Genomic DNA, 26,323 nt, shown 5'->3' on the forward strand with positions numbered 1-26,323 from the left:
ATTCATGTAATGCATTACCTCATTATGCTCTAATATAGTAGAATGTACATATGCCTTATTTTATTGTGCCATGTCTTTTTCTCCTTGGGTCCTCTGACCTAAAAACTGAAGGAAAATAAGTGCATTAGTTCACCATTGGGAGCAGCACCACAGGCAAACTGTCAAGTATTTCTCCTCGTGCAATCAGATGTGGCACCGTGTGGTGTGTCTGTGTGTGTGAATTAGAGTGATAACCATCCTCGAGGTCCTTCATCATCTTTATCTGTCTTGCATGGGCGGTGCAGCACCTGCAGGAGCATATTAATTCTCAAATGTCACAATGTGTGACTAAACAATGCAACACAAATACTATCAAATGAAATGGCGATCAGACCGTTCTTGCACAGTCCTTGTCTATAACAAAGGACATTTCCTCTTAAATGTGGTATAAAACAGCACCAGCCATGTATCACCATAAAAGTGTATTATCATGCCACTTAGAAACTGCATTTGTTTCACACATTGTCTGTCCAAAAATCTAATTCCTAATCCTAGGGTGATTGCTAAATCCAAAATGTAAATGTGAATTTAAGAGTTTGTTTTTACATTGTCTGAATGTCAAAACTACTGACTTTATTTACAAGCATCTGCATTGGGCAGTAGCTTTTTACCAACATGTTAATAGAACTTCATTACTATCTAGGAATATCTGCATATGTCGCTAAGAAAAATCATTTCAGTGGATTATTTTTATCACAACAAAGACAATATTCAAAATGTAGGAAACACCTTCATGTGCTGTTGACATAACAACAACAAACGCTTCGTGGCTCACAGGAAATTTTCAGTCTGAAAAATCAAAATGTGACCTCATTGATAACTAAGAAATGTGGTTTAATTGTTATGGAGCAAAGGCTACCCTGTGACAGCTTTGAAAACAGATTAACTCTGAGCCTTTTTTTCTAATAGCGGGCATTTCACATGATGTGAAACTCTCAAGTGAGCCTCAATATGTAAGACATTTAGAGTTATGCATGCAGGGAGAACACATGCAAAGTTAAAATGTGAATCGGTTGCAGGGATAGCATACATAGTAGCTTAAATGAAGCACAGTCGTAGACTAAAATGACCCTTTAATCATTTCTTAATCAGCTTTTAAGTACAAAGTTAAAATCATTTTGGATTTAACTCATTTTGGATTAATCGGAAGGGATAAAGGAAGATTATAGCATCTCCAGAAGGGGGGGTGGGTTTAACTTAAAGTTGAAAAATGTACACACAATCAAAATTATTTTCTCTTAATTCTTTTCTGACTTTTTCTTTCTTTAGAGTTTCACTGTGACAACAATTAATACGCACATACGTCCATTTCAAGGATTTCACAATAAATCGTTTAAAAGCCTTTGACTAGTTTCAGTGTCCAGAAGTAAAACGATTTTCTTTAAACCCACATATGCGCAGAACACCTTTTGATGTTTTTATCTAGAAGGAAAGCATTAAAAAAAAAAGCCTTGAACCTTGAATGTCAGTTCTGTCTACATTATGAAGCCAGACTTAAGCTTTTATATGGAGCTTTAAAAAAATCAACTGTATTCAAAGCAAACAAAACAAAATGTCAGATTTTTCTTTAATTGAGCAGACTGTTCAAGTTACAGCTCATATTCTAAAGTGATAAACTCGCACAGATAATTCACACCCATTCAACATTACTGTTTGTCCCCTAACTCTGTCCCTCTCTGACCCGCGACCATCATAACGGTTTGTGTAAGGGTCTGGAGATGCTGACAAATAATACAATCATAAATATTGATCCAGGGGAATGGATTTCTTTCAAACTCAGCATGCTTTCTGAACCGTTGCAGGAGCATGTAATGCAGGCAAAATATCAGACAATAGAGTATAATTATATCGCAGCTCCTTGTGGTGTTACAAATTGCCACCAAGGAACTAAGAGATTGGTAGAAAGGAACAGGCTTGATAAGACTGATGCCCATCTTTTTTCGGCCTTTTCATCTGGAGAGAAAGAAAAGTGATATAAATTACAATGGCAGTTTAGAAATGCAGTGTATTATGGAGATATTTATCATCTCTAATTATAATAATTTACATGTATACTTTACATGTGATGTGAGGTTTGGATATCTGACATCATAGCTTTGTGCTCACCATATTCTGCTTTAATAGTTCAATCAATAACTATCTACCTTTTCACAATCCGGTATGGCGAAAGGTCTTAAAGTAAGCAGTGTAATGTACAGGTCAATCCAATCCTTTTTGGAATCGACTTATTTATAATGTTTTGAAGGTTTGTGCTGTATCATTGAGGCTTCAGGGAGGTTAGTGGTGATATTGTTTTGTTTTTTTTTTTTTGGCAAAATAAATTTAGAGACAGTTTGTACTGTCAGGTTAGATTGCATATTCAGTGCTATATACAGGCTTGAAAAAGAAGAGTAGTCAAGGCTAAGTCAAGGGTTGGTGTTATCTAATGTATTCATACAGAAAAAAAGGTCACTGGATTAAAGAGTTGCTCCTGTTTGATGTAGACAGAGAGAAGAATGAGGCATGCAAAAACGTGTGCACTGGGAGATGTCAGTGTGCTCAGTTTGATTCAATGTGACGACCTTCCCATGGAGAGCTCCTGCGGTAGGACATTACTGTCTCAGGACACTACGCTTAGAAAGACATTGTGTCTAGCCTCTGTAAAAAGAGATGGTGCATTCACTGTCCTTTCCCTGGAATAGTCAGCATTTTAATGATTGTCCAGCTGTTCCATCTCCCCTCTGATGCCGAATGCAATTCAGTGAATGCATTTATACCCTGAGAGCCTTGCATTACGGGGACACATACATTTTTAGTATGGCTTGGCCCATTGCAAATGGAATGGCTAATACTGACGGCAGCAGTATAAGGCTCTAACCATTGAAGCTCGGTTCTTCAAGAAAATATAGATCAGTCAAAGATCCAAAGAAAAATAGATCTGAATCCTTTTATAGGCCTCTCTAATAGCAAGAAGTTGCGGTCAAGGCATTTAGGTGTTAACACACATAAATCTTTAAGTTACTTGTTGTAAGTGGCCGTTGCTTTCAATATCAATATTTAAAGTGCAACAATCATTTTACATTTTACATTAACAATGGATCACAAGCGACTTTTCCCCAGCTTCTGTTGTGGTTCACTCTTATTGCTGTAATACATTTTTGACTACAGCAACACTCTGTTTTTTCAGTGGACCAACAGCCCAGTTTCAAACAACAGTTAGAGAGTTCATCAAGTAGCTTGAAACACAGAACAGCAGTGACGGGCCATCAGGGCCAGCAAGTCCTTCTCTGCTGGCCTAAACACTATCAGAAGCACTGACCCACATTTACAACCTAAATTCTAATATTCGTTCCATGAAATTGTATTAATTTATTCCCAACAGTTTATTCTCTTCATTTCGTAGCATTTCTCTCGGCTGCACCGCTTCCAGTACGTGTATGTGGATGTGTGATTTCAGCCTCTGTGTGTTGCCATGTCAGTCTAATCTGCCCAGGGCCTTTAGAATCAGTAGTGCTGGCCCACGCAATTTAGACTGTTGACTGTTTTGACTGTTTCTTTAACCAATCAGATTTCAGAATCCTCGCTGTAACGCTTCCCAGGGCCAGGTAACTGGCTCTGTGGAGTGTCAGCATTCTTCTGTCCTCTGATTGGTCAGTCAGCGCAAAAGTCACAGCCAAGTGCGACTAGCAGTTCTGAACTGCTCCGGATGATGTACATGGCACAGTTGCGGTTGTAGTGTTTCTTTCACAGATTGTCAGTAAACTGATCTCCAGAGGATAGCAATGGCAAGAAAATGTTAAATGAAACAGAGTCTAGTACAATAATCCAACCAGTTTGCTTATCAGTACACATAACCCCAAACTCTGATAGCTCATTACTCTTGATACATGCTTTCAATAAAAACAGAAGCATGCACCCAACACATTCCTGTGCTATACCCACATGGTCAAATGCCAACACATTAAATCTTTCAGTGACACAGGCTGTGTAGATTTAGTGTGTCTTCTTGCACTGCCCCACTTATCTGCTAGAGGGTAACGCCTGTGCTAATCATCATTAGTATGGCCTAATGATTTTGAAGTGTCTGAGGGATCTCTGCCTTCTCAGGTGCCCTATCAAAAAGTTCTCTGAATGCTCGACTGGGGTTATATTGTTATTGAATACCGTGGACCTTGACTTATGGGTAATATTACATTAACATCATTCTTCTCAAACCACTGGGTGTCCACTCATGCTTTATTAATAAGAATATTATCATCTTAGAGCACACTGGCCTAATCAAGAAAGAAATGCACCATGGGAGAAAAAAAACTGATGATTCAGAATTATTATTTTAATAGGCATTAAAATTTTCCTTTTGCTTAAGAGATAATTGGATTGATTCAATTTCGAGACTTACAGCCCACACAAATACAGAGATAGCACATAATTGTGAGACCTAGCCTTGACGTTACCTTTGTTTTGATCATAGCTTGAGGTTTCTTGACTAAGACTAAGACAGTTTACGCTTTGCTCTTAGATCTCAGATATTCTCTGTAGTGGCTGTTCTGCCCTACACATGGGAGGTAGCTTACTGTATGGCTTGACTGTGATGTCTTAGTGAAGTGTATGCTCTCTGTAGTGGTGCCTGGTCACATCTAATTAAACCATAATACACTTGTGTATGCATTCGCAAACAATGGACCAGCTACTGTACATATACCCAGAAAAGTTCTACTTACTTGTTTTGTCTATTGATGATTTGAGCTGTTTCTCCTGCAGCTTCGTGTGTTTGTTGTTAGGAAATAGAGCTTCCCCTATTGCACCTAAAAGATGCTTTTTGTGCTAATGGAGAACAAATTTTGATTTAATTTTGACACATATTTGACAGCAAACACTGCAATTAATGTTAGAATTTAATTCTAAATACCGGTACATGGAACCAAAGTCTATATATCATGTTGTGTGTTTTTGAAAGGCTGGTGGACAAAGTGATAGAAAGGTGAATCTGTAGAAAGATACCCTTCAATACCAGATGATGCTTAATCAAAACCACTAAAGGATAAGGTATTGCACCATATAAAAAAGGAAAGAAAAACGAATGCCTGTTATCTCGAAGAGCCATTGAGAGCTCTTGACAGTGATGGATCCATACCTGCACTGCTCTGTATTATCAACCCTGGCCAGCACACATACAGTATATAAATCTCACGAGCAGTCATAGTGTGAGGCTGCCATCAGCCACCAGTGTTGTCTGCAGGGACATCCTCCAAAGTTGGTACTGGCTCTAGCATCAATGGAGAGACACAAGGACAGAATACTTTAGAATAAAAATGTTGTATGAGAAATAGTAAGGACATGTATGACCAGTAAGGTGAACACTGCTACCTTCTATAGTTGGCACCAGAAATACTAGTCACATAAACTTATTTTGTTTTCCTACTTTTAGACAAGCCGACTAGTATAAGTTTTACATATAACTTCCATTCATACGTCAGGGAAATTAGTTGTTAGGGATATCCTGATATATAAGGAAACGTTACAAAACCATTAATTTTAGTGAGGACATTTTTGTGTGTGTGGTGTATGTTGATATTCAATTTAGTATCAAGTGTTTAAGAACTTCAATCAGTATCAATGGCTATGATCTGCCTTTTTAATATTAACATTCAACATCAGTGTTAGTTCTGTTTCATGATATAATCAGTAGCAACTCATTTACTTGACCTTTGACTAAATGTAGCAGACACACTTTGTAGCAGACACATTTTTCTAATAGGTTGATTATAATTAATATGGTTATTCCACCATTTATTTCTTATTTCTTCCCCTTTGATATGTTTGAAAACATGATATAAAAATGTAGTTGAAGATCATGTTGCCTGGGGGTTAATTGTTGGTGTTAATGGTGTTAAGTATGTACAATAAATCCATACTAAGAGGTTACAACCATTCTAGCGGCATCATCAGCATCAGCATGCTCCCTTGCCAGCAACAACATTTGCAATGCTAACAAGCTGATGGTAATATTCACTGAGTTCAACATATGTTAATTTGCTCTAAACATCAAATATAACTCAGATTAATGAGAATGTCATTAGTTTGTGGGTATTTTGTTAAAAACCAATGTACTGGACAAATTAATATTTTCATCTGATAAATGGCACTGTCACTACTACTAGAATTCATATTTATAAGAGAACCATGTATATTTGTGGGAAATTGACTACTGTCCATTCAGTAGATGTCACAACATTTCACACAAAACCAGAAATGTCAACTTTGAGATGGAACTAGATGAAAAATCAGTAGATCATCAAAGTCATTAGTGCACATTGTCTGGCAACAATGAATGTTGGTCAAACTTTTGTCCTGATCCACACATCAGATATCAAGCTATTTGCCTGAAGAAGTTAAAACTTTGACCTGCTGGTGGTACAAAAAGAAAAGTCAGAGGACCACCAAAGTGTGGCTCTAGGGGCCCTGAATATCCAATATGACACCTTGTCGTTTTTAAAACACATTAGAGGCATTGTCTTGAATCCCAGCCAATATGGTATTTCCTAAACACAACAGTAATATCTGACCTCATATGCTGCTTCATGCTTGCCATGTTTCTTTCATAACCATTTTTGCCAAATACAATTTCAGGTTTATACCTTGTTGCTGGTGTGAATTCAGACTCATATTCAGAAATGTAGATTATAGCCTGTTACTAGGGAGAATGAATGACCACTATATCACCTCATTGTCACCAAATAGCCAGTTGGCCCCACTATTTCTGAATTAACCCTAGGTGAGGTGGGTGTAATGGCCATTCAGGGGAAGTGAGGAACATTCAAAACACATTGTGCGGGCCATTTAATTTGCACTCACAGCACATGGTTCAGTTCCAGCTGAACTCGCTTTAGTGGTTCTGTTTGTCTTGGTCCCTGAGATGAGGGGCAGCAACCTGGCTTTTCTATATTTCACTGGTATAATCAAAGATTTGACATGCTGCACTGCTACACCTGCAAGAACAGCGTCTGGGTACCTGCTAGCCTCCTTTGCTGGCTCTTACAAACACACTATAATAAACTTAGTGTCACAGCAATCTTGTGGTGAAAAATCTGCTGCAACTTACCCAATAACTGCTCAGTCTACAGCCTCTCTCCTTTTATAATCATCCATGTAGTACGTGTCTTTATTGTATCTGGTACTACCTTTAGGCAGTGTTGTGATTGTCCTGATACTGGTAGGGATTATTGTTTTACAAGCTCAGGCGGCAATAAGTCTGCACACCCTAGCTTTAGTACTAATCCTGCATGCATCAATATTCAGACCTGAGACTCATCTCGAGTATTAAGCTCTCCTCAGGCAACTGCACACATGCAGTGCAGGTTCCTTAATTGTGATACATGATATGATACTCTAACTTGGGTTTAAGGATGATTTAGTTTTTGTTTGCTTCATTTTGCTTTGCGGGATATCTGCTTTTACATTTTTGACATTGCCCCTCTGATCTTTAGGATAGATTTCTTCAAATCATATTTGAATAGTTAGTTTTTTCTGGTTTAGAGTCTGTCTGAAGTCACCAGTCATCACACTGATTGGCACCAGTGGCTGAATTTATATATATATATATATGTAGAGAGAGAGAGAGAGAGAGAGAGAGAGAGAGAGAGATTTACTTGTGATGACTTAAAAGTAAGTATTATTGTATATATAGTATTGTATATATGTAAGTATTGCTAAGTTAATTGAAGGGCTCCACCAGCAGTGGGAGGTCTCCATGAATGGCAGAGACAGAGAGACCAGCAACAGAACAGCTTCCTCTGTGCCAAGCAGCTTTCAAGAGTCAGTCAGGTCAAGATGCACCATCAGCTGCCAATGCCACTCTCTCGACTCCACGCCATCAAACCAGCAGCTGCTTCATTCTCTCCTGAATCAGAAGACAGAGTGGTGGCTCAGCAATTTCCTAGCTTTTTTCTTGAAGAGAAAATAAAAAATTGCCATGAAATGTTATAAAATAGCTCACTACTGAAAACACTGCCTGATATTGAAAACACAAGGGCTGCCCAGACTTTACTGGAACATGCAATCAAACAAGTAAGGTACTGCCCAACACTGTCTACAATTTACATGAATAAATGGACAACAACAGAACACAAGTCAGGTATTCAGGGTCATCTGCATATTGAATCAAATTTCCTTCCTGCTTTACTAATAATAGTGTTTGTCAGGGTGCAAACAAGTTGGCCTAACTTAGATGCTTTTGAGTTAGTGTAGAAGAAAAAGCTCAGTGGTGAATCTGCATTACTAACCTGCATGTATACTGACTAAACTGCCTTTGTTATTCCACAAGATCAGTCATTTTGTGTTTATCATGTGTTTGTCTTCTCTAACAGTGAGACGGACATCAGTTTCCTTGCATCTCGGTTTTAATTATGCAAAGTTACAGGGCAACAGACTGGTCACAGTAGTAGAGTAAGCTGATTGACAGGCATGCACTCAGTAAAGACGCTTCGCCAAATAATGGAAAAAATGCATTCATCTGACAAAAAAGCTAGACTTGTTGTTTGAATAGCTGGCAGTTATGAATGAATGATCCTGCTCATTTTATTGCAAAATAAAAAGCACAAATTTACTTTGCTTGTTCCTCTCATGAGATTAGGAGTTATACCCATCTGTGTTTGTGCTAGTCTCAGCTGTGTGACCACGACTCATGTACACACCACTCTCACCGCTGCATACATCATGCATACAGTTTGTTGGAGGTAAATTGTATGCAATTAGGCCACTAGTGAACTCACATAAATGAAATGCAGTCTTCCCAGAGGGAATAATACAGAAGCTGATCCAAGTAATATGTCATGAAAAAAAGTCAAATCTTGTTTTTGAAAAGGCCCCCAAAAGGGACATCAGAATATCAAACTTTTCTCAATGTTTGTTTGTTTTGTTTTGTTTTTTTCTTCTTGTCTTTATCGACAGGTTTTGTGAGTGGTCCACATCAAATTTAGCATTTATTTTACAGTTACCTTCAAGGTCAGCCAGAACATAATCAAACAAACTCATACATAGTGCAGTTTTTGTCAAACACTCCACCCTGAAAGTCATCTGAAAGAACTACAAATGTAAACAGCTCAAGCTGAAACATAAGGAAGTTCATTTTGTTCAGTGTGAGTAGAATATAATCAGAGCCAGTTTTGTAACCATAATATTCTTGCATTGAGTAGAGCTCAATGGGAAATTAATGATTTGCAAAGATGATTCACCATGTTTCTTACCTCTAGTCTCTTTTTAGTATTTGTATTAATAGGAATTGCTCGTCACATTGCTAACCAAGTGGAACTGTTTTCTGCAGCTTGTCTAGAGGCACAGCTTATTGAAAGGCTAAAACGTGAAATCCTTTTTTTCACCCTCTTCATTTCTACCTCTGTTGTAGAAATCACCAATTTAAAAACAGTCACATGCACAGTAAACTGCGAGTTCATAAAGGAAATACAAAGGTTCAGTCATATCTCCGGATATTCCGGATTTTCAACTTACTGTCTCATGGGCTGTCTCATGGACTTAGAGACATACTGCAGTGTTTAGTCTGAGTGTCAGTGCCCCGTTAGGTTGTGGTGCCTTCAATTATTCACAGAAAGAAAACATCCTCGGGATAAGATTTCCCCTGCAATGCAGATGTATGGGATTGACCATCATCCTACTGAGATACTGTAAGCTTGAGGGGAAAAAATAAAAGAAAGAGCGATAGCTATCAAACGGCTCACTTCACTGTCAGGAACGCTATTGATTTTTCTGGTTTTATTATATTTATTGTCCCTTATGAAAAAGCCTGATGTGACCAGCTGTCCAAGCCAAAGCAACAGAAAAATCAGTGTAGATAATCCCGTGGCTGCATGTGTAACAATAACAATTATTTGTTGAGAGCAGAAACAGGTCGAATTGCCGGGTATGAAGATGGAAAGCTCTCCTGTGCAGCACTTGTGACCTACCCCACCTTGCCCCCTAAAGTGAGGTGTATGTTGTTTTAGGTGGTCCTGGTGTGAGTTGCCCCAGGCCCAGTCATGGGTTTGTGACCACCCAGTGCTGACAGATGGCAAAGGAGGTGACGCTGTGGACCTGTGGTAGCCCCAGGCCCGCAGCGTTCACTCCCAGCGACAGACCTTATCCATCATCTCAGCTTCACCAGAGGCCATTATGGAAGCTGCCTTTCAACATCCTGTTGTACACGTAGAGTCCATGTGACTTGTGGATCCATTCCACCTTGGCAGGGGTTAACATGTATATGCCAGTGCGTGGTGATATATTTTCACTTGATTTAATGAACGTTTGGAATATTTTGATAGGTGACAGCAGGCTTTCTGCTCCAGGTACATGATCTTGGCAGCCAAGTTCGTCATTCCTGCTGCCATTATTAAGACAGTCAACAAAGCAACATCTTTGTTTTTGCGGGTTTCACACTACTGGCAACATTACAGACAACTACAGATTGTCCCACCAAGACTGTTTGGATGATAAGAATAAAACCTACGCAGTGTGAATATTTCCTCTTTTGTTTTATAAAGTGTTGGATTGTGTGCAGAGTAGACATTGGCACTGACAGCTTTACAGCATGTTTTATAGACCATATTGTTGTCTCTCAGGACATTTGCTGTTATGATTTGTAGAAACAGAAAATAGTCCTGGACCAACTGTTGAACATAAGATACAATTTGTCCTACAGTGCATTGCTCCCACCTGCAAGATTCGGTGATCAGCTGGTTTATACATGACATTCATGAACACGAGCCCCGTGCCAACTGCTTACTAGGCTGTGCTGAGCACTCTCCATTTTTAAAAATAATAAGTGTCAGACACAAACTGGCTTGTGCATTGAAAAAAAGCTCCTTTATTCATGTTATAAGCACTGCAAGTCCAATGTAACATGTCAGTTCTCACCAAAACGGAATCCATATGCTTTCTCATCTTCAGATAAAATACGTAATTTATCCCTTTAATTGTAGAAAACAGATGCACTGCATTTGGTTACAAAGAGCAACAGTAAACTTTACGACTAATGAGTTTCATAATGGCCTGATAATTCAATGTCTAGCTACTGTACTGAAAGCTTTAGTATAAGACCATACTGTATAAGATGGCTGGCTCCTTTCTGGTTGCAGCCATCTTGATCTGATGTTGAACAGCAGATCAAGTACTATAAAGATGATTTTACGGGTGGAGGGGTAGATTATATAAAGTAATGTAATTACCAGATAGATTAAATTAATGTAAAACAAATTCCAGGAGGTAGAGAAATGAAATAAAGGCATCCGCATGCCAGCAAATGAAGTCTTGTTTATCAGACAAATGGACAAGAGAGAACATGTAATGGAGAAATGGCCTTGGGAAAGGAATATAACTCAATCTTCAAAGCCAACAAGCGGTTATAATTAGAATCTAAATATAATTTAAATGAATAGGTCAACATTGGGGGAAATATTTGGCACCTTGCCAAGGAAGAAAGAGCAACTACAAAATTTGGTTTCACACTTCTGTTTTTTTATGGATTGAACATGTCAGATATAAAATGTTAATTGGTGAGCTTTAGAAGTGCTGATTGTGATTTTGATTTTGATTATAGAGTCAGGTTAGCTTAGCTAAGCTAAGTTAATGTGAAAGTAGCTTCATATTTAACATACAGATGAGAAAGTCTCATCAACGTCCTCTAATTCTCAGCAGAGCAGCAAATAATTAATTATTATTTTTTTTCTCTTTAAAAGCATAATGAACTAAACTAAAAGTATCTTATTGCAAGTCCAGAGCTGAATGGCAAGTGTAAAACAGGAAGAAAAACAATATCTATTGATAACAATTAAAAGTACCGGTAGGTCCATTGAAAAATTGCAATACTGAACAGTATGACATTACAACACTGCCACAGGGATGGATTAGTATGAGAAATGTATTTTACTTGAGGGACTCTGTAAATGATGCTCATTTCAAGATTTGCATTATTTTGATTTTTTTCCATCCTGAATTTTATTGCTGTGTGTTTTGTTTCCTCTCTGCTGAACAAGAACATTGCTCACCACACTCGGCCCTTTGTGAATGACACATCCACACCTGGAGGACAGGAATCTGATTATGGTGACGCTCTGTGGGAGCTACAGGCGACCTGGTCTGCTATTGTAGGGCAAAGCTGCTCTTCCTCTTTCGTCATGTCATGTTTTTGCAAACGTTACACATGGGAATTAGGCCAGAGTACATTCATCTCAGCACTGATGGCATCTATGTTAGGATGACAAATTTGTTCCTGTCACCTGATGAGGGACTGGGACTGCATGTCAAGATGCAGGTAGAGTCAGGAAGACAGCGATTTGTGGCCGAGCTGCATATCTCAGCCTCTCTCTCTCTCTCTCTCTCTCTCTCTCTCTCCACAGACACACAGCCACATGCTTGGATTTGTCATCTATTTTTAGATTTCAAGGGAAATGAACATGAAAATAAAGAATTACATAGTCACTCTGGATTGAGCCAAACTATTTCCACAAAATGACAAGTGTTGGTATGTTAGCATTTAGATGGAAAATGCAGTGATTACAAGCCATTCTCTGGTAATTGTCATTCCTCCCCCACTCCCCAGCTTATCCTTAGTGTATGATATTCCTCCTGGGCAGTTCCCTGCTCTCAGGCCAGATTACTACCAAGTCAAGTTACAGACACACACAGAGCTCCAGATTCGATTTTAGATAACGAAAATATCAGGGCATCCAGAGGGGAAAACGCCTCAATCCCAACAGATTTCATTTATCCTAGAAGTGTTAAGGCAGAGCAAGGATAAGGGGGAGGGACAAAGTCAGCCATGTAATATACTTCTATGGAGCAGTGTTTGTACATAGGCAAGAGAGAGAGAAGAAACGGGAGAGAACAAGAGGGGGGGAGCGTAGGAGTTAGATGGAGGCAGATAGTGTTATGAATTTCATATTAAGATTTTATCATTTAGAGCATGTAGCTAACAGAAGGCATCCAGCTCTCCGGTGTAATCTGCTAGAAGCTGTATTCTACATGTCAGACGCTCAATGTGCACTCTTTCTGCTCTGTGAGGTGACTGCAGGCACTCATCCATATTGTGTGCACATTATTTATATGTCCTCGGTAATAAATAATAAGTGGCGGGCTTGATTAGAAATCAAACTGTTTATCATTCAGCATGCAGAATGTCTTGAGTCTGGAGTTTTGCGCCAGTCACACATGGCTCACTCTGAGTCAGTCACTGACATGGTGATAGTGTGACGCAGGCACTTACTGGGAAATGGACTTTGTGTCTCTTCCCACGCAGCCAGACAGACAACTTTTTTGGTTACCTCGGTGCCTGAGCATATGTGCTAAGTGCTGAATTTGCATGAAGTCCATGTGGATGGCTGCTCCTGAGGGCATAGACGTGTGTACATTTTGAAGCAGCTCTGTATTTACCTCATATCTATATCTTTTTGTACAGTACACCGTCACACTCCTCCATTATCCTTTGTATCGCTCTGTTCAAATGGAGCCTTTCATTCACAGAGCAGAAGCCTTTCTGAACCTGTGCAACAAGCTACCAATTGACCTGTCACTGCTCACGCTTTCCCAAGTCTGATTGTTTTTTTTTTATTTTTTGTATTCTCAGGCACTACGTCTGCTGTTTTTTACTGTATTCATTGCCTTGACTTTACTTCTAAACCAGAGAAAAACAATACTCTTTTGCAGACATACACATTACCTGGACAGACTGAATCCATCAGAGTGATGACTAGTAACAGTTAAAGTCAAACATAAAGTATTTTCTCTAATCCCTTATATATGGCTTGCGTTTTAGTTTTGATTTTTGAAGTACATTTGTAGTTCACAGTGTAACAAGTGTCCTCGCCAGTCGGCTTGAGAATGTGTGTGTTCCTGTGTCACGTTGTGCTTGCATGTTGTATGGTACACCCACTGTGCTCTGTGGTGAAGGTGTGTGAAGCTGCCTTCCAGCACCTTGTTAGACTGTCTGGGGTGCAGTGACTTAAGCCTGGAGGAAGATGTATGGCGAGACAGGAACATGTGGGTACCAGGGGAGGAGATGGAGAGCCTCCGACCACTCTTTTTTTAATGACACCGGTACTCAGCCTGAGGTCCAGTTGCAGCAACAGCTGCTTCATTTTAAATAAAGCAAAGCCCTTTTCCCAAAAGGGATGGTGTCTCATAACTTAGCAGTGAAAACAGCTGTCCACCACTGCCAGTTTTTTTGTTACAGCAAACACATGCAGTCAAAACAGAAAGAAGTACCAATTATTCAGTGTTAATTGCCTTTGAGAAATGCCACATCTTTCCTCATGAATTCTCTGTGAAGAATCACCCTACCTTCAGAATGCACTCAGTGGCCTGCTTATATTTGAAATAATATAATGCCTCAGGTAATTACTTACAGCTTTGAACAATAAAAATGTTAGTGTGACCTCCTGTTTTCATGTTCCTTAAATTGGCATTGTTGGAGTCAGAAAAGTTGGGATGGTTGTTGAAAGAATTGTGTCATTTAACATTTTTTGTTCAGATGCAGTACTGTTTCGTGGCTTTAAAATAGTCTGCTACTAACTAGCAATTTAGAAATATCTTTTGTAAGCTGTAACAGCTCAACAATACATTTCCTGGAAAACATAATGAAGCACCTGGTCTTGTGTATTGCTCTGTTCCGTGTATTTTTGATTTGTTTATTGACTGATGTTGTGTAGCAGACCCATTTTGAAGCATTGTTGATCCATTTCCTGAGAATCTGATGTAAATATGCTTCGACGAGGATATGGTAAAGAACATCTTCATTTTTACCCCACTGGTTGTTCCATATTGCTTCACAATCTACTGTCAGAGAGACATGACTGAGTTGCAGTGGCAATCTGTTGTGTCACCATGAAGCCTCACGTCACAGCTTTTAATTATGAAAGAATCTGGAGAATCATCATGTTTTGAATATGCTAGGTTTTAAACATGAAAAGTACTGGTGGATTTATGTGGGTTTATATATATATATATATATATATATATATATATAAACCCAGCAGTGCTTGGTGCACAGCTGAGCTGTGATAGTGTGATAGTGGTGCCATTCCATTGTCTTCCAGTCTTGCTGAAGTCTGTATCCGTTTGAGTCCACGATGTTGACAGCTTGGCAGACCAGCAGTAGGAAGAGCGTGGGCGAAGGCCAGGCAATACACTGAGCTGAACTCACAGTCTTAGAGGCCCACACGCCTTCATTATTCAGTTGGAATCTATTGAGCATCTGGGACTAAATTATTCATCAACATCGACCTAGTTCCAGGGTGCTAAGTTAGATACTTGGATGTCATCACGCGTTCTGATAAGAGCTGCTGCTGCAGTGTGATAGCTGCCATGGGTAAATTCATCCCGTGTCTAACCATAAGCCTTTTCTATCCGCTGACCCACCGACTGCCTTTCTCCTTCTTTCTCACTGGCACATTAATGATGTATTGCTGCAAGAATGAAGCTAAGGACAACAAACTCCTCCCAATTAGTCTGTGCAGACCACAACTCTGGTCAGATCTGGACGCTAGCAGGCCGGTGTACGTCTGTGCCAGCATGAGAAATAATGGCACACAGTCCGATCAGGGACATCCACAGAATACTGATTCCTCTGCTTTTAGGGACTTTTCAGAGCTTTGACTTCAAGGGCTGGTGCCAATTACAGACAAGGAGTAACATTATGGCAAACCATTGGCTTAAAATGGAGTGTACCTTTGATATTATTTATCCATGATTATCATGAGATAATGGAAATAAAATAAACATGAGCACTTGTACTTACAAAAGTATATTCCCTACTGGTTTTATTTAAAAATTGATATTCAATTTTTTTTCTTTCCAGAAAAGGTTAAAAAAAGATCTCATACCTATTAATATCATGATCAGTTGAGCAATACCCTTGATCCTATCAAATGAGGCTAGTTATGTTGTTTTGATTAAGATGCTCAAACCTGCTCTGTTGGAATAAAAGGTGGGATTAAAAAGATTATTAAAGACAACATCACATTGCATCTTACACGCAAATTTTTCAGACAGCATTTTAGTGCTACAATTTTATGACTTGCACTACATAGAGACTTTCATACAGTCCACCTCTGGTATCAATGATTTCTTCCTTGTGCGGTCTTTTCTGAAAATAGCAACAGCCCGTGGGGAACCGTTATTCAGTAGGACGCTTACATCTAATGGATTGTGTGCAGTATGAGTATATGGGTCGTGGACATGAAGGATCAGATATAGTGAGACACAGATCTGGACAAGTTATGAGGCAAAATCTGCTAGGTTTGTGTGCAGGTTTGTAGGCAGGAAGGCTTTTTATGCTTGACAATAATGTGTAGCTGAGGCATTTTCTTTTTGATTTTTTCAATCAAACCAGAATTTACTGGCTGATAAGAGCAGAGCCTTTACAACAGATCCTAATGAGCAACAGATTATAGACAGTGAATGAAAAAAAATCTAAATTTTGTTATTGTTATCGATGAATAACATAACAGGGGAAGCAGCTTTGCAAAACAAGCGCTCATATTGAACGAAAACAGAGCTTACTGTGAGGGGGAAAAAAACCCAGCAGAAAGCAGGCAGAAAGGTAAAAGAAAACAGCAAGCATCCTCGGTGGAATACATTACCAGGACAGCAGAGGCATGCTTCGGATAAACCCTTCAGATGCCTTCAGTGTCCTCCTGACTTTCAGCTCATCTCCAAAGAGACATGTTGTGTGCCAGAGAGCATTCATCAAATTAGACCAGAGAGAAAACAATGTGAAAAATCCCCGCTCTCCATAGAGACATGCCGACAGGTTATCACAGAGAAGGTGTCTCTTGCTCTCGAGCACTGGGATAGCAGCAAGCAGCATCCTCTCTGAAGAGCAGCCCTCCCCTCCCTCAGCCCAGCATTATGAGGGGAAAACATGTATTCGGGGAGAAGTGTACAAATGTACTTTATAGTAAAGCCATCTACTCCATACTGCAGTTATTAGAGAGTGGCCTTGGACACTGTGTAGTTGAGCATTACAGGGGAATGGATAAGTGTTTTTAGGGTTATAGATAACCTCATGTCCAACAGAGTGGGACTGCTGACTTAGCTTCACTAAAGCACATGCAGACCATGGCTCGGCCTAGACATCTCATTAAGGAGGACCATTATCAATCCTCGGAGATCGAAAACCAGCATGACAATGCGTGTCTTTGGCTGAGTCAGGTTGGAATTTCCTGGTCTACATCCCCTTTGGTGGTTCAATCAGTGTATGAGCCAAGATCAGTCAGTACCCTTATTTCAATATAAGATTTCTTTTTCTCTTTGTGTCATTATATATAAAAACCCCACTGACACCTGAAGCATTTGAAATTGTATACTGTACTCAGAAACTACAAATGTTTTTATACATTTTGTATGAACACTAAAATCAGGTTTCTCTCTTTTTTGGCCACTTTTTGTGCGCTTCATACACCCAACTGTCTCCCTGGGTTTTCTTATTGCATCTCATAGGAGTGTGCTCTCTGCTGCTCTGAACAGAGGCAGATAAATGAGCTGTGCTGTAGGTTCACCATGGCTTCAGCACTTTACTGCTAGATTAATGATGCTTTGCAAGCCCCAAGCTTTTGCTCTTAGCATTTTAGAAGTACCTTCATAAAATGAACTTCAGGTACATCTTTTTATACGCTTATCCACCGGAGCATCTTTCCCGTGGGCACGAGGCTCTATGCATCAGTAAACCTGACCCTGCTGAGTTAACGAACCCCCCCCCCCCTAAAAAAAATATACAGTGTTGCTGGAAAAATATGCTATTTAGATCAGGAAACCTCATTTTATATTTCACTTAAAATCTTCGCATGCATTTCCTGTGTTATTTAGGACAGCTCCTTTAGAAATGATCTCTTAAGATTTCAATGTCCTTTTCAGACATCCCAGTCAGGCTACCTGTCAGTTTTCATCACAGTGGCTAAATTGCATGGTAAGCCCCTCACATTGTGCACATTGAATTGTGATGGGTGAAACAGAAGCCAAGTGTTGGAGGGAAGACACCATGAATTGGTAATGTTATTGGATTTCAACCAGGTCATGACCACATCAAAATGTTGACCTACACACTAATCCTGGCTGGCAGACTGATGCTCTGCAACATGTGAATTCACTTTGGTGTTGAATCAGAGGCTTACAACCACTACACACACAAGATTCATATGAAAAGTATATAGGCTTGATATTTTGATAAGATCAAAGATGGATTGCAGGTAGAGGTGGCTTACAGGCATAACTGAGCTACACAGTTCTGCACTCAGCCTTTGTCCTTGGAGGGTGAATGAGTATGTATCCTTTTATGGCATCTTTATGAAAGCATCGTGATTTGCCATCAGTTATTTGAAAGTGTCAATCAAGGTGTAATGATACACTTATTCAGTTTCTTACAGTTATTACATTATTATGACCTCAGCTCATTAACAACTGGATGTGATGTCAGCACCTTGAATTATAAACTCAAAGATTCTCTTGATAAACAAATTATCCATAGTCATTATTGGATGTCATTGCAGGTGATGGAGTTTAAGGCCTCAGGCTGTAGCCTTTTGACCTGAATGTGGAGACACAATCATATAAATATGAATGGGCATACACCTCCACTCAGGTTATTCTATGGGGAGTTAACCTACATCTAGTGCACCCACATCACATCGCTTCCTCTTCTCTGCTTGCAAATAAATCTGAAGGACAGGATTTAAAGAAAAGAGAGAGGAGAAAAGGGCTGTGAGAGGTAGAGAGAGAGAGAGAGAGAGTAGTAAGGTAGGAAGAGGAGAGAGGGAGTATTGATTCCTTGATTCCCGTACCTCTGCGAGTGAGTGCAGAGTGTCAAGATCTCCCGCCAGGAAAAACAAATCACAAGGCTGAAGTGATGGATGTGGCACTCCAGGATCCGGCGGTTTTGCCATCTGGATGGCCGACACTGTATATCAGCCTCATGCACAGCAAATTAAATTTACATTTGGACGGCTTCCCCAGGCCTCACCCAGCACAGATGCACCAAAAACAGCCCTCCACCCCAACTCCCTTAATGGGTTTGATCTATCATTTCCAGGTCTATTATGTAAAAATGATGTCGGTCCATGTTCAGAATGTCAAAATGATGTTACAGTCACAATAAAATCACATTATATGCAGCCAAATGGATGCTAAGCAAAATGACATCACTTTTAATTTCCTTAAGATGAGTCAATACTAATCCAACTTGCAGATATATTTTGATGCACAGTCAGAGAGCAATGAAATAATAGCACAAATTGAATACAACTACGAGCCCAACTTCATTTTTGGAAACTAATGCATTTCTTACCTCTTTTTCTTTCTTTTCTTTTTTTATTTTGTGGCTGTCACACACATGAATAACCTAGAGTACACGCTATAAATACTGTCAAGCATGCATTTGAGGCTTTAAAAATATTAACCCAAAAAGGATAAGAGAAGGTTATTCTGCTTAGCAGTGTTCTCTAACTGAAATTCTGAAGAGGCTGCCATGCTTAAATGAAATGACCTTTAACGCAGAGCTGATCAAATGGCCTGAAGCAAGTCTATAAAAGAACAGTGCAGTATAATGTTTTACAGTGTACTTTTTCCTGGTCTTTTGTTTGCCCTTTCCTATTTTCCAAGAGGGTAAAATGTATCATGTTTGGCAGGTGAGGAAGTGCATCAAACAGTCTAAAATGGATTTGACATTAGAGTAGATGTGGCAGCAGAATAATGAAGCACCACCATATATGCCGTGGTTTTGGTTTATGTTGCATGCTTATTTTGTAAAAGAGATACTGAATCACATTGCAAGAAACAAGAAAAAACTATTGATTTAAACCTCTACTGGTCTGCCCTTTCTTTTCCACAGCTTTCATGGCTGGTTGTCCTCTAAATGTCAGAGGTGTTCTTGTGATGGCTCTTAACAATCCCTTGAAGGGCTATGCAAAGTCAGACACTGCAGCACTAACTGAGCATTGTTGACAATTGTGCTGTGAACTTTAGCCTCCACTGCTCCTCAATAATCAGATCTTATTTCTGTAAGGATAGTGTTGCCTGGATAGCAGTATAGCAGCTGCTACAGCGCCAGGCAGCGTTTGTGTTGACAGACAAATCCAGCAGCCAAACGGTGTAGCTGTCTGGATTCACATCTCATCCGTCCTGCTCTCCTTAACCTAACCCTCTGGAAACACCACTGTTGGTAGTTTTGAGTGGGGACCATCTTACCCCACTGATACAGCTAAGTATTTCACACCCTCACCATTCTAAAGTGTGCCTCTCTCGTTTCAGACTACAGACGACCTGCTGGTGGCATCAGCTGAGTGTCCAAGTGATGATGAAGACATTGATCCCTGTGAGCCGAGCTCAGGTGGGTTAGGTTAGTCATCTCTTTTTATTCTACTTCTCTCTGGGTGTGTCAGTGTGTCTCTGTGTGTCATAGCCCACCACCACCAAGACACTCTAGGCTAACAGACAGCGTTTAAATGAGCAGATTGGAGTTTTGCTTAGAACTGGAGCTCTCCTCAGAGCCAGAGTTTCTCTTCTTCTGGCTACAGCTAAGTGCATATTACAGTAAACTTGACCCTGTCCATTTGGACTGTCTGGGAAGGTCCCATTATGCCATGGAGTTAAGTTTTACTTGTATTTCAGTGAATGGAAATGTAAAATGTAAATGCAGTCAAACATACATAATTTAATGACTTTTCATTTACATTGATTTATGACCATAGTATTTGTGATATTTTAATTTAAGGAGCCTAGTGAATTAACTTATCTTGATAGCTTCAGGGTACAATGGACAATTTAAATTTACAAAGTCAGCTAGGCTAAAATACTAACTGTAATAGCTTAAAGCAATAGTTCAGCATTCTGGGCAATATGCTTATTCACTTTCTTGTTGAACATTAGACAAGATTAACTGCTCTTATGTTGGCCAGCTTCATAAGAAGCCACAGCCAGCAGCGAGTTAGCTTAGCACAAAGAGTTGAAATAGGGGGAGACAGCCTCTTCAAAGGCAACAAGCCACTTAGCAGCACCACTAAGGCAAGGGAAGTCACTGCATGTGGCCAAGAAATAGTGTGACACATGTCTACCCATAAGACTACTGTCCTTCTGATAACTTTACCTTTTTTTTCCTTTACAAATTAAATAAACATGGCGTGATGTATTAATGAGTGGATTTTACAGGCTAATCTCAGGTAAACTGCTGCCGGATCAATTCCACAGACATGGGAGTCATATCAGTCTTCTCATGTAGCTCTGGTTTTCAATGGTGTGAAAAGCTTGAGAACAGTTGTTCTTTGGCTTCCACCCATTAAGATTTAACATTTTTCCCTGACAACTCTGTCTCTGAGTTGCATAACTAAAATTCCACACTGCTGAAAGTCTTTGGTATGTGTCAAAGCAGCTGTTATTGCTGTGTTTTAATTCTGCGCCTATTCCGTCTTCATCAGCTCATGGCATTTGTTAATGTGCAAACAGGGGGGTTCTCAAAAAGACAGAACATTGCACAGTTGTAATTATCAGACCCACAGGACTCCAGCAAATGATATCAAGGAGAGCAAACCTGGAGAGGAGCGTGTGAAGGCTGATTTTTACAGACTTTTAGAGTGTGCAGAGGGTCCCCACTGTTGTTAATTAAATTCTACAGCGAGCGGTGGGAGTTCATCCTGTAATTTTTCATGTACTCTTGTTCACAGTAACTGCAAATATCAGGTGTTTCTTTTCATAAAACAAACAAACATATTGCTGTATAGTTCTAACTGTGTGTTCAAGAGCCCAGATGAATTTAAAACAAAAAGTGAAAACAGCTCTGTTTTTATCAGCTTTACTTTGTGAAATTGGGATTGTAAATCTGTTTGTTCCCAGCAATGCCGCCAAACTTTTAATCTCTTACCTTGCCACACATGAAAGGCAATTAAGTCTAACCCTTAGCTCCTGCCTATGAATAGAAGGATTTTCAAATGCAGTCTGAAGTGATGAGAAGCACAGAGAACAATTAAGTCCAGACCTAAGGCCCCCCACTCCATCTAGACGTGCTATCGATCAGTATGTGGTCATAAAACCTCCGCTAAATTAATGTCTGGCCCACAGCAAAGACTATCAACTTTCTAGTCTGTCTCTCTTCCTGTTCCTCTGGCTTTTCACTTGCAAGATTAGCTTTTGCCACAGTTACTCTCTTCCTATAACTCTCATACTGCACATTAAAGTGATATTCCCACTGGGCAGCATCACAATAGGTACTTCCAATGTACATCTGCTACCTCTGTCAAATACCACACACAGGAGATTGGTCTACGTACTGATTCACACCAACAGCTTGCATTATGATATTTTTTGACAAGGGCATCTGCCAAAACATCGTTTGTGAACTGTGTGATGCTCAGGGACGCACACTCCCAGAACAGAGTATCCTTCTCCCTCTGTGATCACTGAAGGGGATTTGACACCAGAGCTGTGGGCTCCCAGGGTGGCAGCTGTCTAACACTGTATCCTGATTAATATCTACATTCAGAACGATTCACACGGTCTGCCAAGCACTCGCCACACCTCTGTGTTGCGCTGGATAAAGAACTTGATCCACCATGGCCGATAAAAGGCTACTTTCTCATATTACTGTTCAGCCAACTCCTTCTAATGACACAAATAATTTATAATTTTTCAAAAACAAAAACACCCTGACAGTCTGATCTGTCTTGCAGCTCATAAGCCGAGGGCAGGTGCACATGCTTTTGATAACTCTTTTACTCTCAACATAGCGTGTAGGCTTCAAAGCACATGTATTAAGTAATAATGTTGGTGCATAAGTGATCCCAAGAGGTGAGCGTTGAAGCAGACTATTATGTGAGCTGTCTATGGCCCAAGGTCAGTGCTAGATCATTCGGTATATCACTGGTGTTTCATCCCACAGCAGTCCCTATCAGCTGTTGAGTGACATCAATCTGGTAAACTTGCTTATTGCCATGCTTTATTCCTCTTACCTCCGGTAACTGTGGAAAGGCAGCAGTACCAGCAGAGCTTATCACCCGGCAGGACTCAGATTAGATCATACTGCAGCAAATTGAATCCCCCCAGTTTAGGAAGCCATTGAGGAATACACAGGCCCATGATGCTGCAACACATCTGATCTATAATCGGATGGTGGTTCGGGGAGTGTGCAAATACTCAGCAGCAGCACTCTGACAGCTGAAAATCACAGTGACTACAATTACAGGCACACATTAATGCCTCCATCTTTGTGTTGCCTGTTGAGAAAATTTCCAAGTAAAATAAAATGCGCCAAATGCTTTAGCATCCATGTGATCTCACTTCCTAAAAATATCGTCTAATTCCTGACATTTTAACGTCTCCTGTATTTTCCACAAACAAAAAAAATTATTGTTTACTTAAAGGCCAGGTTTAAGTGTTGGCCAATCATGTGGAGAAAATATAGATGTGGGCTCTGATTGTATAAAAATAGAGTGGTGAGCAGTCTATCGAGATGGAGGCTGGTGCTGATTTTTCACTACCTACATCAGTTTTTATAGTGAAAGTTAATGGAACAGGTTGTTGCAGAGCTGCATGGGGTCAGATGAAATGAATGTCTCTTACCTACCTGCTTCATTTCATTGGCATCATGCAGGCTGTTGATGGAGGGCAGCTGCTGCACGGTCACCCATATCCAAGGTTACATCCTGCAACTGCCTTTGTTCATCATCATGTGGTTTTTCCTCTCCTATGCGTATGCTTTTGCTGCTGCTACCTCATTCAGATTCGCCAAATTCTAGTCACCAAATCTGACTTCTACACATTTTGGTCCAAATTAAATTCAAAACCGCCACCATACATTTCTCTAGACTCTGCAAAATACCCAGTGTGCCTCGTTAAAATTAAACTCTTCACTTACTGCTTGCAACAAACCCACTATCCATCCTGCTGAAAAAAAAATGATGAAGGAGGTCACAAGGAAGATTTTTTTTTTGCTCTTGATTTCAGAATATACAATGTTTATACTCAGAACTCAGATTTCTCTAATCCCAGACCCAGATGTTTTTTCTTAGCACAGAGTGCACAGAGTAATATATCCTAACATGACATTGGTTGCGACAGTTGGATATTTATACATAAGTTTACACCCTATACCTTTTCCACTATCATTGATTATATGAAATGCAATCATATGATACGTGATTATTCTGAAAGAAATGGGCTCTTTGTCAAATGCAAGTGCACACCAGCAGCCCCAGTGAGAGTTTTGCTATACTCACCTTTCTGCATTTCACAAATAATCTCTCAGCTCCAGTAGCCCTTCACTGTGGATAGCCCATAGGCAGGTGAAGGTTAATCATATCTAGTTTCCACTTCTCTCTGTGCTCTCTCATCTTTTTCTGTCCTCGAGCATTCTGCTCTGACATTAGCAGCTTCTAATGTGTTTGACATTTGCTTTAATAGATTTAATTTATGGCTGTTGAAACAATATATATAGAAAACCAATAAATCAAACAGCAAATGAAGACTCCCTTAAACCCGATGGCAATGACTAAAATGCACCCAGCCAGGAGAGAAAAAAAATATTGTTAAAATTATTATTATTATGTTTTAAAAGTAGCTGTGAGATTAATGAAACATTAAGAGCACTGTGCTGGCTTAAGAGGTCACTGCCCACATTTAATAGGTTATTCAATCATACCCAGCTGGAACTCTGTGTGTGTTCATTCCTTCCTTTGCTGAACACAGTGGCATGCACCTTGCATGCCAACAGACCACCGCTAGCAGAGATAGTTTAACAAATGAAGAGTAGATGCCCACTGAACGTGATCAGAGCTCATGCCCATCAAACAACACTGATGACCTTCAAGCCTCATGTATGCTCTTGCTGCTATAATTGCAACTTATGCAGACAATTTTATGGAATTTTGCCATTTTTGTTTTTCTGCACTCTTTCAGGGAGGATTATGCCATCCAAGTCTTCTTTCTACATTCTATTTTAAATGAAGTGTGTTCCTAGAGAAAACAGGATTTCACACTCACTGTCAGTCTTTCTCTTTACTGATCCCACCATATTTATATTTTCAATTATTTTTATTTTTCTACCACACATCTTTTGGGTGTGCTGACATTGATGCTAACACAATGTGTCTGTTTATAAGTCTAAGTAGGCCATGAAAGACTTTGCTTTCCCAAGAAAATAAAAGAACCCCAGCCAAAGGTTAGTTACGGTAATGGTATACGTAATTTGGGACTTAGAAATAACAATTCACAATTGACCAATCAGCAAAATGCTCTCTGAAGATGCACTAAATTGCTTCATTTTTCCTTACTGACTTATCCTTCTAACATCATGCATCACACTCCTCTTATCTGTTTTGGAGTCAGAAAAATAGAATTTTTAGCAAATATCATGAGTCATTATATTACTTTGAAGATGTGAATAAATATCTGTTTCTGGAATGTTGCTGTATGTATTTAAACTAAAACATAAAACCACATAATATTTTTTGAAGTACAAATAGCATAGAAAAGATTAGTGATCACTATTTCTGTAAGCGGAGATAACGAACAAAAAGGGTGGCTTCACACTTAGTAAACACATTTCACAGAACAGTTTGTGTCAAAATGTTTCACTAACACGCAGTGTGAGTCTATAGTTTAGATCTGATTTCTGCATGCAGCAGACATCTCTTCAGCTTTTGTGCAGTCTTGTCAACACAGTAGAAAGCTCCTGTCTAGCTACAGACTGACTGTATATATCACAAATAGACACAATAAGAACATGTAATGATTCTTGAAGTGATTCTTTAAGAATCTCATCAGGAGATAAACTCCAAACTTGTGGCTTTCAAACCAAGTAAGCATAATCCTCTTTTTGTGGAACCCCTCTGTGCAAAGACTTAAACTGCCCCTTACCTTTTACTGGGTTAATTTAAACACCTTTTAATAATTCTCACTTGGACCTCATTTCATGCTCGCTCAGCTCTCAGTTCATCATCCACCATCAGCATGAGCAGAGCCACTTCAGGCTCACACATGCATGCTGTCATCAGGCATACTGCCAGCATGTCACAAGTACAGGATGGCTTGCATCACTTCTCGAGGACACACAGATAATTAAAGAGGGAAGAGGGATTTAATAAGTGTTTTGGCTCTGCTGCAGTAGATACAGTGACCTGTCTGCAGACTGATCCCCAACTATATGACTGCTCTGACAGTTTGTGATTATGGCTGGATATGAGAAGTAAGAAGATGGTATAACACTAATCTGGATGAATAACAGTAATGTGTCACAGAGCATGCCAACTAAGTCTGGGTCGCTCTGAAAGCATCCCACAGC

The 26,323-nt window shown here is 39.7% G+C and overlaps 1 protein-coding gene across 10 annotated transcripts in view; it reads left to right on the forward strand.

The window, feature by feature from the left end:
- LOC124065776 (neurexin-1a-like) overlaps positions 1 to 26,323 on the forward strand; it is a 237,960-nt gene that overhangs the window by 203,491 nt on the left and 8,146 nt on the right. For 5 of the 10 annotated variants that reach the window (XM_046401509.1, XM_046401513.1, XM_046401511.1 and 2 more), the window contains one exon: positions 20,305 to 20,392. In XM_046401509.1, the coding sequence (XP_046257465.1) occupies positions 20,305 to 20,392 (88 nt within the window). The remainder of the gene's footprint in view (positions 1 to 20,304; positions 20,393 to 26,323) is intronic. The other 5 variants (XM_046401510.1, XM_046401514.1, XM_046401512.1 and 2 more) reach the window with 1 other exon arrangement.

This window comes from Scatophagus argus, chromosome 10 (genome assembly GCF_020382885.2).
Source record: "Scatophagus argus isolate fScaArg1 chromosome 10, fScaArg1.pri, whole genome shotgun sequence".
In the NCBI taxonomy this organism is placed as follows: Eukaryota; Metazoa; Chordata; class Actinopteri; family Scatophagidae; genus Scatophagus; species Scatophagus argus.